At 42.8% G+C, this 15,223-nt stretch overlaps 1 protein-coding gene across 4 annotated transcripts in view; it reads right to left on the bottom strand.

The window, feature by feature from the left end:
* Positions 1 to 15,223, bottom strand: part of AOAH (acyloxyacyl hydrolase) — a 310,271-nt gene that overhangs the window by 94,737 nt on the left and 200,311 nt on the right. For all 4 annotated transcript variants that reach the window (XM_077269241.1, XM_077269239.1, XM_077269242.1 and 1 more), the window contains one exon: positions 6,958 to 7,034. In XM_077269241.1, the coding sequence (XP_077125356.1) occupies positions 6,958 to 7,034 (77 nt within the window). The remainder of the gene's footprint in view (positions 1 to 6,957; positions 7,035 to 15,223) is intronic.

Below are 15,223 nucleotides of genomic sequence, written 5' to 3' on the forward strand. Positions count from 1 at the left end.
TTGTAATGTACACAAAACCCTTTGCAATAAAGAAAGTTGTAATACTTTAATAACAATCCCAAGGGGTATATTAGTATCAGGGCATAGCCTACGAAAAATGTATGTTGTCACAAGGTAAATTTAATTACAAGTTTCATGGACATATTTATATAGAGACATACCCTAGGTCAGCCTCTGCTGTTATGAGGGGGACACCCCCAGAGGAAGTGTGGACAAAACGCACATTGGGGCTGAAGGACGCAGGACAGACCTTTATTTATCACTATAAGTTGTACAGCACGGACAGGTGTGTCTGTACCTACCCTTGTTTCATGTGGAGTTGCACTGCACTTGCATTACTACACCAGACAGGCATACATCATTTGGGGCTCCTTGCTTCTAGTTTCATCACAATTTTCTTGATTATCCTTCTCATTTAAGTTACATTCAGATAGATTTTGGTTTTACTATATGTAGCCCCTTATGCACTGGCACTTTTGAATGTCCTATGGCTGTTTTTTTTTTACAGAAGATGATTTAATTATTTTTGTTGTGCATTTTCTTTGTTTTAGAGTTCCTTTTAGAATCTTTGTGTCCTACTGTAGAAAGAGTTGAGGGGAGAGGCTCCTTCTGCAGCCAGTGTCTGTTAGCTAGATGGAGGATGGTAATGGGGAGCAAAAAAATGCTTGAACTCTTTGGATATATACAGAAGATTTATTTCATGCAAGGATATATGCACGCGTTGAGTATTTGCAGCAATTTTTTCTGCATCAAAAACCAGAGTTTTAGCAGAAAAAACGCTGCATAAAATACATACTTTTTAAACACATTTTTAGGCCGGGGTCACACTAGAGAGGAATACAGACGTATGAGAGGCGCAAAAAAACCGCATTGTACACGGACCAATGTTTCTCTATGGGGCAGCTGCTATCTGGGGTATATTTCTCGGCCGTATTTTACGGGCTGAGAAAATCGCAGTATGCTGTTACTGTCAGTGAATTCCTCCAAACATATGCCAATGAAAGTCTATGGGGGCGAGAAAAATACGGATTACACACGGACCATGCATGTGACTTGCAAGAAATACGCACCGGTGTTCTATAGCAAAGCCGGCAATTCAGTGCGGTGTACAGTAGAATCACACAGACAGGTTAGAATAGAATAGATAAAATAATTATCTACACATAGTATAGCTATATATATATATATATATATATATATATATATATATATATATATATATACACTCACTGGCCACTTTATTAGGTACACCTGTCCAACTTCTTGTTAACACTTAATTTCTAATCAGCCAATCACATGGCGGCAACTCAGTGCATTTAGGCATGTAGACATGGTCAAGACAATCTCCTGCAGTTCAAACCGAGCATCAGTATGGGGAAGAAAGGTGATTTGAGTGCCTTTGAACGTGGCATGGTTGTTGGTGCCAGAAGGGCTGGTCTGAGTATTTCAGAAACTGCTGATCTACTGGGATTTTCACGCACAACCATCTCTAGGGTTTACAGAGAATGGTCCGAAAAAGAAAAAAAATCCAGTGAGCGGCAGTTCTGTGGGCGGAAATGCCTTGTTGATGCCAGAGGTCAGAGGAGAATGGGCAGACTGGTTCGAGCTGATAGAAAGGCAACAGTGACTCAAATCACCCGTTACAAAGCCACCCGTTACAACCAAGGTAGGCCTAAGAGCATCTCTGAACGCACAGGGCGTCGAACTTTGAGGCAGATGGGCTACAGCAGCAGAAGACCACACCGGGTACCACTCCTTTCAGCTAAGAACAGGAAACTGAGGCTACAATTTGTACAAGCTCATCGAAATTGGACAGTAGAAGATTGGAAAAACGTTGCTTGGTCTGATGAGTCTCGATTTCTGCTGCGACATTCGGATGGTAGGGTCAGAATTTGGCGTAAACAACATGAAAGCATGGATCCATCCTGCCTTGTATGGAGCATCTTTGGGATGTGCAGCCGACAAATCTGCGGCAACTGTGTGATGCCATCATGTCAATATGGACCAAAATCTCTGAGGAATGCTTCCAGCACCTTGTTGAATCTATGCCACGAAGAATTGAGGCAGTTCTGAAGGCAAAAGGGGGTCCAACCCGTTACTAGCATGGTGTACCTAATAAAGTGGCCGGTGAGTGTATATAGATATATATATTTACATTTAATACAGAGCTAGATAGCAGAAAAGCCGGTAATTCATTTGCCGGCTTTTGCTGTCTCCTTTTCAAACCCGACAGGATATGAGACATGGTTTACATACAGTAAACCATTTCATATCCTTTATATTTTTACATATTCCTCACGACTAATGTTAGTAGTGTCTGTGTGCAAAATTTGGGAGCTCTATGTGTTAAAATAAAGGGTTAAATCACGGAAAAAACTGGCATGGGCTCCCACGCAATTTTTTCCGCCAGAGTGGTAAAGCCAGTGACTGAGGGCAGATGTTAATAGCCTAGAGAGGGACCATGGTTATTGCGCCCCCCCCCCCCCCCCCGCTTCCCGGCTAAAAATATCTGCCTCCAGCTACCCCAGAAAAGGCACATCTGTAAGATGCGCCTATTCTGGCACTTAGCCTCTCTCTTCCCAATCCCGTGTAGTGGTGGGATATGGAGTAATAAAGGGTTAAATAAGGAGCAGTGGGATAAGGAGATAGCAAAAGCCGGCAATTGAATTACCGTTTTTTCTGCTATCTAGCTCTGAATTAGCTCTGTGTCTCACTGACATATATATATATATATATATATATATATATATATATATATATATATACTGTATATACTGTATATATATATATATATATATATATATATATACTGTATATATGTTTTCATGAATATTTGATCCCATGGATCCATTCTATGTCCATTTTGCAAGCCGGCGAGAAAATCTCACCATATGGATGCCATACGGATGACACACGGATAATTTTTTGAGAAAAAAATCGCATCCTTGGAACTTTTCTGCGTATTACACCTGTAAAAAACGGACTGTATTTCCCTACGCTAGGTGTGACGCCAGCCTTATATGTATTTTTTCTCATGCATTCAAATGGGCTAAAAACGCTGAAAGAACTGATATGCTGTTGATTTGAGAAAGCGCTTTGACGGTTCAAATCTGCAAGGAAAAAAATAAACAGCATGTGCATGAGAAATCTCATTCATTTTGCTAGTAATGTAAAGCGCTGTGTTTTTTACTATTGAAAAATGGGCAGAAAAAAGTGACAAAAAAGCAGCGTGTAAACAAGCCCTTATTCTCTCAGGTTGAAATTTAGCATTTCTCTAAATGAAATGACGCATAATATCTGCCATCACAGCTGTTCCATGGCTTCTACACATATAGTTATATGAAAAAGTTTGGGCACCGCTATTAATCTTAAGCTTCATGCTTTATAAAAATTGTTTTTTTTGCATCAGCTATTTCAGTTTCATATATCTAATAACTGTTGGACACAGTAATGTTTCTGCCTTGAAATGAGGTTTATTGTACTAACAGAAAATGTGCAATCTGCATTCAAACAAAATTTGACAGGTGCATAAGTATGGGCACCCTTATCATTTTCTTGTTTTAAATACTCCTACCTACTTTTTACTGACTTACTAAAGCACTTTTTTTGGTTTTGTAACCTCATTGAGCTTTGAGCTTCATAGCCAGGTGTATGCAATCATGAGAAAAGCTACTTAAAGTGGCCACTTGCAAGTTGTTCTCCTGTTTGAATCTCCTCTGAAGAGTGACCTCATGGGCTCCTCAAAACAACTGTCAAATGATCTGAAAACAAAGATTATTCAACATAGTTGTTCAGGGGAAGGATACAAAAAGCTGTCTCAGAGATTTAACCTGTCAATTTCCACTGTGAGGAACATAGTAAGGAAATGGAAGAACACAGGTACAGTTCTTGTTAAGACCTGAAGTGGCAGGCCAAGAAAAACATCAGAAAGGCAGAGAAGAAGAATGGTGAGATCAGTCAAGGACAATCCTCAGACCACCTCCAGAGAGCTCCAGCATCAACTTGCTTCAGATGGTGTCACTGTGCATCGGTCAACTATACAACGCACTTTGCACAAGGAGAAGCTGTATGGGAGAGTGATGCAAAAGCAGCCGTTTCTGCAAGCACGCCACAAACAGTCGGCTGAGGTATGCAAAAGCACATTTGGAGAAGCCAATTTCTTTTTGGAAGAAGGTACTGTGGACTGATGAAACCAAGATTGAGTTGTTTGGTCATACAAAAAGGCGTTATGCATGGCGGCAAAAAAACACAGCATTCCAATAAAAACACTTGCTACCCACAGTAAAATTTGGTGGAGGTTCCATCATGCTTTGGGGCTGTGTGGCCAATGCCAGCACCGGGAATCTTGTTAAAGTTAAGGAACGCATGGATTCCTCTCAGTATCAGCAGATTCTTGACAATAATGTTCATGAATCAGTGACAAAGTTGAAGTTAGGCAGGGGATGGATCTTTCAGCAAGACAATGATCCAAAACACCGCTCCAAATCTACTCAGGCATTCATGCAGAGGAACAATTACACTGTTCTGGAATGGCCATCCCAGTCCCCAGACCTGAATATCATTGAACATCTGTGGGATCATTTGAAGAGGGCTGTCCATGCTCGGCGACCATCAAACTTAACTGAACAGGAATTGTTTTGTAAAGAGGAATGGTCAAAAATACCTTCATCCAGGATCCAGGAACTCATTAAAAGCTACAGGAAGCGACTAGAGGCTGTTATTTTTGCAAAAGGAGGATCTACTAAATATTAATGTCACTTTTCTGGTGAGGTGCCCATACTTATGCACCTGTCAAATTTTGTTTAAATGCAGATTGCACATTTTCTGTTAGTACAATAAACCTCATTTCAAGGCAGAAACATTACTGTGTCCAACAGTTATTAGATATATGAAACTGAAATAGCTGTTGCAAAAAAAACAATTTTTATAAAACATTAAGCTTAAGATTAATAGGGGTGCCCAAACTTTTTCATATAACTGTACTTGTGATGAATTGGAAATGTGTCAAATATACTCTATAAGTTAAAGGGGTGATCCGATGATTATCATTTTCTTTCTAAAATGAGCACTTTTGTAATTGGATTTATTATAAAATAGCATGCATTTATTTCTCCCTATTCTCCTAATCCCTAAATTTACTTCACTCCCTGTGATGTTTTGTTTGAGAGGCTGCACTCTTCAGCGTCTATCATCCCACCTGGAACAGGTGGTCATCATGGAGCAGCGCTGCAGTCACTTACGACAGCTTATTTTAATGCCGCCCTCTGAAAATGTCCTGGATCCATGGCGCTGATAGCTGTGTCAGAGGTTAGCGAAGGGCCGGCACTCTGCTTCTGTCCTCACCACTGCAGCTTTAAACTGTGAAACAAGACGTCATCAAGGGGTAGAGATTGAAAAAAGGTGAGTGACAAGAGTGCCACCCCACAGGTTCTGTCACCGTCCTCAAAGAAATGGTTATCAAGGGGTGATGTTGGTGTCACTTACACTGCTTCTATCAGCATCCCCTGATGATGATTTGTTTGGGGGTGGTGATAGAAGCTGTGGGAGAGGTGAACAAAGTGCCGATACTCTGCTTCTGTCCTCAACGCCGCAGCTTTTAACTGTGAAACAAGACCTCATCAAGGGGCAGAGATTGAAAAAAGGTGAGTGACAGAAGTGCCACCCCACAGCTTCTATCCCCACCCTGAAAGAAATCGTTATCAGGGGGCAATGCTGGTGTCACTCACCCTGCTTTTATCAGCATCCCTTGATGATGATTTGTTTGAGGGTGGTGAGAGAAGCTATGGGTTGGCACAAATGTCACTCACCCTGCTTCTGTCTCCTCTCCCTCAAAACGTATTGTTTTACAGTTAGAGGCTGCAGCGATGGGGACAGAAGCAGTGTGCCAGCACTGCACTCACCTCTCCCACAGCTTCTATTAACACCATGGATTCAGGACATCTTCAGAGGACGATGATGAAAAAGCTATAGTAAGTGACTGCTGAGCCGCCCCTGATGACGTCCTGTTCCGGGAGGGGTGATAGATGCTGCGGAGAACTAAGTGCAGCCTCAACCTCCTGATTACACCTCGTTTGTGACTCCTCATAAACAAAATGTCACAAGAAGTGATGTAAAAATAAATACCTTTAAGTTTTAGTTGTATTGGGAGAGGTATAGGGTATATTATAATAAAGCTATTACAAAAGCGGTTAGGGTGTAAAATAGATATTTAGAAAGGACATTTTAGGTATTTCACCACCCTTTTAAGAAGGGGAATTTTTTAGTTTCACATTTTATTGTTGTTTTAGTGTTTTTTTAATACAATGTATTGCACTTACACGTTAACAACTCTTTGAAATGATTAACATTTACCATTTTATTGAGCTATAGATTGGAACTGAAATTGCAGCAAATAGCTACCATTTCACAGAAAATGATGTTAGAAAGAACAAGTGGTCTATGAAAAATATTGAAATAGCAGAAGTTACTCAATCAATAGAAGCACTAATTAGAAATATGAATGAGAAATTACAGGCTAAACAGATATCGACTAGACTGTTACTGAAAGTAAACAACACTAACATTTCTCTGATGCATAAATACGTACACCCGAGAATAACATTATTTCTTGTCGAAGAATAAGTGGATATTTGATTATGTTATAACCATTCTGGTGCAGTTTAAAAATTATTACAATCAAACTTTATATTCCCTTGCATAATAAGAAACATGACAGCTTTCTACCAGAAAAGAGCATCACTACTGTCCATTTACTGTGTCGGTTATTGCCTTCACCCAAAATACCAAAGTCATGCCATAGCCAAACAAATCATTCTTTCGGGAAGACAGTAACTAGTGTTTTATAGTTTTTTCCTTTCTTATTACCTACAGAGCATCTCAGACCTCTGTAATGCCATGACTACACATTCATTTTTTAATCAGACATGTATTTATGTATAATCCCATAATTTCCACTACCTGATTAGGATGAAATCCATCTACTGGTTCCAACAGATCCCACGGGTTTCCTCCCAACTGTTCCCATTTTGCACTCACTGATGAAAAAAATAATTGTTACAGGGTGTTAAGATATTACAAAAATGAAGGAAAGAAACAGGTTTACAATTTCTTAAAAAAAGTTCTTAGGCAAAGCTTTTATTCCTTATGCTATCAGAAAAACTGATGACTCCTTCATTGCGTTAATTGGCAGGATCTTGGAGGGAAAACCAGTCTTATAAAATTATTATTAATATTATTATTACTATTTATATAGCACCATTGATTCCATGGTGCTGTACATGAGAAGGGGTTAAGGCCCCGTCACACATAGCGAGATCGCTAGCGAGATCGCTAGCGAGATCGCTGCTGAGTCACAAGTTTTGTGACGCAACAGCGACCTCAGTAGCGATCTCGCTATGTGTGACACGTACCAGCGACCCGGCCCCTGCTGCGAGATCGCTGGTCGTGTCGGAATGGCCTGGACCTTTTTTTGGTCATTGAGGTCCCGCTGACATCGCTGAATCGGTGTGTGTGACACCAATCCAGCGATGTCTTCACTGGTAACCAGGGTAAACATCGGGTTACTAAGCGCAGGGCCGCGCTTAGTAACCCGATGTTTACCCTGGTTACCAGCGTAAATGTAAAAAAAAAAAAAAACAGTACATACTCACCATCTGATGTCCGTCAGGTCCCTTGCCGTCTGCTTCCCACACTGACTGAGCGCCGCAAAGTGAAAGTGAAAGTACAGCACAGCGGTGTAGTCACCTGCTCTGCTCTGCTCTCACTGTACGGCGGCACTCAGTCAGAGCAGGAAGCAGACGGCAAGGGACCTGACGGACATCAGATGGTGAGTATGTACTGTTTGTTTTTTTTGGTAACCAGGGTAAACATCGGGTTACTAAGCGCGGCCCTGCGCTTAGTAACCCGATGTTTACCCTGGTTACCCGGGTGCTGCAGGGGGACTTCGGCATCATTGAAGACAGTTTCAACGATGCCGAAGTCGTTCCCCTGATCGTTGGTCGCTGGAGAGAGCTGTCTGTGTGACAGCTCCCCAGCGACCACACAGCGACTTACCAACGATCACGGCCAGGTCGTATCGCTGGTCGTGATCGTTGGTAAATCGCTATGTGTGACGGGGCCTTTACATACAAGTTACAGATATCACTTACAGTAAACAAACTAACAATGACAGACTGATACAGAGGGGAGAGGACCCTACCCTTGCGGGCTTACATTCTACATCAAATAATGGCCTATCCTAAGGATAGGTCATGTATGGCAAATTTACAGGGGAAACCCATTTAAAGAAGATCTCCATGCAAATTACACAATGTCAGCATACAAAGCTGCAGGGCAAAGCATAATGAGAGAACAAGAACCTAAAGACTCCACTACACAATAACTTGAAGTATAAAGTGTATGGAGACCTCCCTGTCCTGTGATGTAGAGGGACGGATCAGGTGTGTTGCATTACAATTACCTTTTCTTTTCTCAGGGAGATAATAATAATAATAATAATTTTTATTTATATAGTGCCAACATATTCCGCAGCATTTTACAATTAAGCGGGGACATGTACAGACAATAAATTCAATACAAGTTAAGACAATTTAAACAGTGACATTAGGAGTGAGGTCCCTGCTCGCAAGCTTACAATCTACAAGGAAATGGGGGGGACACAATAGGTGAAAAGTGCTTATTATTTCAGGTCTGGCAATTATAATAAATAGGGATTTTCATATAAAGCTGCATGATCCGGTCATCAGCCCGTGAGTTTAAGTGCAATAGTCAAGTATCAAGTGTAGTTATCGTGTGCATGGAGGGTATGGAGACAGATGAATAGTAGGGTGCAGATTCAGAATAATATTTGGAAGGAGGGAACAGGGCAAAGTTAGTTTACTGAGTAGTTGATGTGGTAGGCTTGTTTGAAGAGATGGGTTTTCAAGGCATGCTTGAATAGGTTGGGGATAGGTATCAGCCTGATTGTCTGGGGAAGTGCAATCCAGAGAGCTGGCGCAGCACAAGAGAAGTCTTGGAGACTGAGGTGCGAGGTTCGGATTATGGGGGATGTTAGTCTTAGGTCATTTGTAGAACGGAGGGCACGTGTAGGGCGATAGACAGAGATGAGAGAGGAGATATAAGGCAGTGCAGAACTGTGGAGAGCTTTGTGGGTGAGAGAGATGAGTTATACTGGACCATGTAGCGAATGGGTAGCCAGTGTAATGACTGGCACAAGAAGCAGCTGGTGAAGCAGCTGGACAAAAATATGAGCCTGGCTGCCGCATTCAAGGTGGATTGGAGAGGAGAAAGTTTGGTAAGAGGGAGACCTATCAGGAGAGAGTTGCAGTAGTCCAGACGAGAATGAATAAGAGCGACAGTAAGAGTCTTAGCAGTTTCAAAGGTGAGAAAAGGTTGGATTCTGGAGATGTTTTTAAGATGCAGGTGACAACAGTGAGTGAGTGATCGGATATAGGGAGTAAAGGAAAGTTCGGTGTCGAATATGACCCGAAGACAGCGGGCATGCTGCTTGGGAGTTATGGTTGAACTCTCCAGGGTTATTTCGATGTTAGGTAGAGTGAGGTTAGTAGAGGGGAGTAGCACAAGAAGTTCAGTTTTGGAGAGGTTTAGTTTCAGATAGAGTGAGGACATGATGTTAGAGACAGCAGACAGACAATCCTTGGTACTTTGAATTAGGGAAGGGGTGATGTCAGGGGAAGAAGTGTATAATTGGGTTTCATCAGCATAGACATAGAGGAGGGAGCCTAGGACTGAGCCCTGCGGAACTCCGATAGTAAGGGGACGAGGAGAGGAAGAGGAGCCGGCAAAAGCCACAGTGAAGGAGCAGTAGGAGGAGAACCAGGAGAGGACTGTGTCCTTGAGGCCTATAGAGTGGAGCATAGTGAGGAAGAGCTGGTGATCCACAGTGTCAAATGCGGCAGAGAGATCCGGGAGAATCAGCAGGGAGCAATGACCTTTGGATTTAGCTGTTATTAGATCATTAGAGACTTTAATGAGGGCAGTTTCAGTGGAGTGTAAAGAGTGGAAACCAGATTGTAAGGGGTCGAGAAGAGAGTTATCCGAGAGATAACGGATAAGACGGGAGTGGACCAGGCATTCGAGGAGTTTAGTGACGAAGGAAAGGTTAGAGACAGGTCTGTAGTTAGCAGTGCAGTTCTGGTCCAGGGATGGCTTTTTAAGTAAAGGGGTTATGATGGCATGTTTAAATGAGGAGGGAAAGATACCTGAAGAAAGAGAGAGGTTAAATATTTTAGTCAGGTGTGCGGTGACCACTGGTGAGAGAGACTGCAGGAGATGTGAAGGAATGGGGTCAATGTTGCAGGTTGTAGGCTGAGAAGAAGCAAGGAAACTTCTTCTTCTGAAACAGGCTCAAAGATGTCTAGTGAGCTTGAGGTGCGGCAGGGAAGGGGATCCAGGCACTGAGGAGATTGGGCTGAGATATCCTGAAGGATGTGGTTGATTTTTTCTAGGAAATAAGTGGCCAGATCCTCACCACTGAGGTTGGTGATGGAAGTCTGTACTTTAGGTTTCAGGAGGGAGTTTAAGGTTTCAAAAAGTCATTTTGGGTTGTTGGATAGTGAGGTGATGAGGGTGGTGAAGTATGATTGTTTGGCCAGATGAAGGGCAGAGTTATAGGTTTTGAGCATGAACTTATAGTGGATGAAGTCTTCTGCTAAGAGAGATTTTCTCCACTGCCGCTCTGCACATCTTGAACAGCACTGAAGAAAGCGTGTTTGCATTGTGTGCCAGGGCTGCCATTGTCTGTGTCGGGTCTTTCTGCATGTAGAAGGTGCTGCTTCATCTAGGGCATTCTTCAGTATATTATTGAAGTGTGACAGTGCTAAGTTTGGACAGGAGAGGGAGGAGATGGAGGCTAAAGAAGTTTGGAGATTGTCCATAAGCTGCTGGATATTAATGGGATGTGTATTCCGATAAGTGTGGCAAGTGGGGATGTCCCGGATGAGGAGACAATTCTTGACAGAGAAGGAAAGAAGATTGTGGTCCGAAAGCGGGAGAGGAGAGTTAGTAAAGTCGTGCAGCGAGGCAGGACAGGAGAAAACCAGGTCCAGAGTATTCCCGTCCTCATGCGCAAGAGAATTAGTAAACTGTGAAAGGCCGAATTAAGAAGTTAGAAAAAGAAGATGAGAGGAAGATTGGGAGAGGGGATCATTGATGGGGATGTTAAAGTCTCCCATGATGAGGGTGGGGATGTCCCAGGATAGAAAGAGAGTAAGCCAGGTGGTAAAGTGGTCTAGAAACTGGTGGGAGGAGCCTGGAGGACGATAAACAACCACCACTCGCAAGGAGAAGGGCTTAAAGAGTCTGACGGTGTGGTCTTCAAAGGAAGGAAATGTAAGTGAGGGAACTGGGGGGATGACCTGGAAAGCACATTGTGATGAAAGTATCAAACCAACACCTACACCCTGTCTGTTCTCAGGTCTGGCGGTATGTGAAAATTTCAACCCACCAAATGAGAGAGCGGCAATGGCGGTGGTGTCTAAGTGCTGGATCCAGGTTTCTTAATAGCCAGAAGGTTAAGGGAATTAGATAGAAAAAAATCGTGAATGTAAGTTAGTTTGTTACACACAGACCGCGCATTCCAGAGAGCACATTGGAAAGCAATAGGAGAAGGCATACACTGAATGTTAATAAGATTAGCAGGGTTTCTATATGCAGCTGGAGGAGAGTAATGTATGCTGGTGAAGGGAGGCCCAGGGTTGGGGGAGATGTCGCCTGCAACTTGTAAAAGGAGAAAAAACAGAAAGAGCAGGTGGTGGGATGATTTGTATGAACGTTTTGAGTGCTGCATGGAGGTATTGGATGGTGTGGAGTGGGTAAGAAATGTCAGCAGAGCTTCAGAGTTATACATGGGAGAGGGGAGAAGGGATGGGTGGGTATGGAGAAAGTGCACAGAATGTGTTAAAGGGCGGGCGAGTTGTGAGAAAGCAGAAGTAAAAGCAAATAAGCAGCAGATTGATATGATCAATGCATAATGTAGTAGGACTGACCAAGCAGCATGTTTGTACAAAAACGTATGCACCTTCCCTGTCTCCTGCCCTGTCCAACTGCCATTGTCTAACTGCCAAGCTCTTTATCCTGTTGCACTTAATATCTGTTGCATGCGTGACCCCGCACGCGTGCTATCCCAGCCAGAGCTAAATATATATGAAATGAAATGTCTGCTAGCATCAGGCACCAAATGGCCACAATCAGTAATTAATCAATTAGCACAAACCCAGAGCAGGCATTACTATGCAGGGTAAACAACCAATGCTGAACAAGGCCATAAAACAGTGGAAAAAAAACAAAATAGCTTTAAACACTTTAAAGCAGAAACTAAAAAGAGAGAAAAAAAAACCCACCACAGGAGTGATGGGTTAAATACCATGAAAAAATCTTGCTAGTTATGATTCAGTTCACACTTGTCAGTCAGCACACAAACGGATGATGGGTTAAATACCTGTGTGATACGCTGAGTTATCTAGCAGTGCCTTGTGCAAGATATGTTAATATGCTGATTGCTGAAGTATTAACATTTTCCTTCACTGGAACTAAAAGGTCTAGGTCAACCCCTGAAAAAGCCCATAGCATTATCCCTCCTCTGCCAAACTGTACAGTTGGCACATAATGCTGTCAGCAGGTAATGTTCTCCTATTATTCACCAAACCCAGACTCATCCATCAGATAGCCAGAGACATCACTCCACAGAACACAGATCCGCTGCATGAGAGTCCCGTGGCATTGTGCTTTACACCACCCTATTTGCTATTGGCATTGTGCTTGGTCATGTACAAACCACAGTGATTCTAATTAATCGGGCACGTCTGATATCCAGCCTGAGCTGTTGACAGAAATGTATGGCAGCTAGGGGCTCTTGCACATTTTTGGAGTAAGGGTATGTGTCCACTTTCAGGATGGCATGCGGTTTGGACGGAGCGGCAAACTTGCTCCGCCCCAAAGCTCCGCCCCCTTCTGGAGACGCGATGATGCCAGATGTGTTCATTGCACACATCCGGCATCATCGCACCCCACACATAGGGCCCTGTGATTTACCTTGCGACGGCGCAGCATCGCCGCAAGGTACACGGACATGCTGCGATCTAAAAAGACGCGCCGCATGTCCGTTATCGCAGGGCCGCCGGGTGCGTGTTACCACGCATAGTGGAGACCGGATTTGATAAAATCCCCTCCACTATGCTGTAACATCTGGACGCTGCGGATTTAACGCTGCGGCTCCATGCAGCATTCAATCCGCTGCTATTCTGGATGTAAAACGGCACATGGACACATACCCTTAGTCTCACTACATTAGTAGCGGTCTAGCGGAACTTATGTTGAATTTAATCGGCGGACTCATAAGCACCCTGTCCCGCCCATTTGACACCCATATTGGCATAGCTGATCAGGACTGTCATATACACGCCAAAAGTCTCAATATTTTTGCACAACTGCCTCATTACACAAAAATATTGATACATATTAAGGTGCTTACAATAGATTTCTGCTGCAATGAAATGAAACATCCCCATAGATTTATATGGTCAAATTTGATCCTTGATGTGGATTAAAAGATGAAGATCTTTCTGTGTTTTTTTTTCCCTGTCTGAAAAAACACAGGACATGTGAACAACTCCATAGATTCTAATGGGTACATGTTCTAGCCGCGAAAAAGTGATGTCTAAAAAGACCTTAACAGTTCTGTACATAAAATTTGTAATAGTCGGAGCCTTCAGAGATTACTTTCTAGCTTATTTCTAATGAACAGATACTACTACACTATGCACAAGCGGTGGAATGGGTTGCAGGAAATAAGATCTATTTCTAAAGAGATTGATGTAAGTCATTATTTTGATTAAAGATATTTATGCGTATAAACCCAGCAAGCATAAATTACTGTAAATGATTGTAAAACAATGCTTATAGCACTTCAAAGTGATATAAGAGGACAAGAATACATTCCGGCTCTGTGAAACATTTATATTCCGGTTCTGTATCATTAAGTCAGACTGGATGCAGACACTTATAGACAACTGGTGAGGATGTAGAATGAGGAAAAGCATTAACAGCTAAACTTTATTCTCCTGCATATAAGCACATCATATAACCATGGTGTTTAATGCAAACGTTGAAGCATTATGTGTAATAATACACAAGCTCTTTTGTACAAGTTATGCCTCCTGGCAAAGGGACACAGTGTGGGTGGAATGAAATATTATTGCACCCATCTGAAATATTTCTACACCAGTGAACTGGAACGTTATATTCTACAAACAGGAGATGGTAATAGATCTCTTGTACCCCTGAGTAAAAGGGAATCTGTCAGAAGGTTTTTGCTATGTAATCTGAGGGCAGAATGATGTAGAGGGAGAGTCCCTGATTCCAATGATGTATCACTTACTGGGATGTGCATTGTTGTTTCAATGAAATCAGTGATTTATCAACAGGAGATTATCACTTTGGACTAGTCGTCTTGTGCCATTTAGCCTACCGCCCCATTACTAATTAGCAGCTTTCTGCCTATGCACAGCGTATTGTGAGTCAGTGAGGGGAATCATATGTGAGGATCAATATGTATCCCCCAGAATGTGCATAGAAGCATATTTAACCCACTGGAGTGCATTGCAGTCACAGATATATGTTGTTGCCCTACTTGATGTTCGCCATTCGAGAGGTACCACAGACTTCCACGGGATTTTCACCTTTTGAGCTACTGTATGCTAGGGGTCTGTTGGATGTAGTCATAGAGACGTGGGAGCAGGAACCTATGCCACCTAAAAGCGTAATAGAACACGTGGCCAATATGCAGGACCGGATCGCAGCGGTCATGCCTATCGCAAAGGAGCATTTGGGGGATGCTCAGGCAGTGCAGGGCCAAGTATATAACAAAAAGGCTCCTTTAAAGCAGGAGATCGGATTTTTGTTTTGGTGACCACTACCGAAAGCAAGCTTATGGCCAAGTGGCAAGGGCCATATGAAGTTCGGGAAAAAGTGGGGGAAGTAAACTACTGAGTTTACCAGCCCAGGAAAAGAAAACCCGAACAATTGTATCACGTCAATCTGTTGGAAGCATGGACGGACCAGGAGTGTATGCTTATGGATGCGACTCCAGAAGTGTCATCTGGGGACCCTCCGATAGCAGCCCGGAGAGAGGCCGAGAGATAGGTAAAAATAGGTGACACTCTCTCGAAACAGCAGCATTAGTACAAGAGGCTATGGATGTATTCTC

The sequence above is a fragment of the Ranitomeya variabilis genome, chromosome 6, assembly GCF_051348905.1.
Source record: "Ranitomeya variabilis isolate aRanVar5 chromosome 6, aRanVar5.hap1, whole genome shotgun sequence".
In the NCBI taxonomy this organism is placed as follows: domain Eukaryota; kingdom Metazoa; phylum Chordata; class Amphibia; order Anura; family Dendrobatidae; genus Ranitomeya; species Ranitomeya variabilis.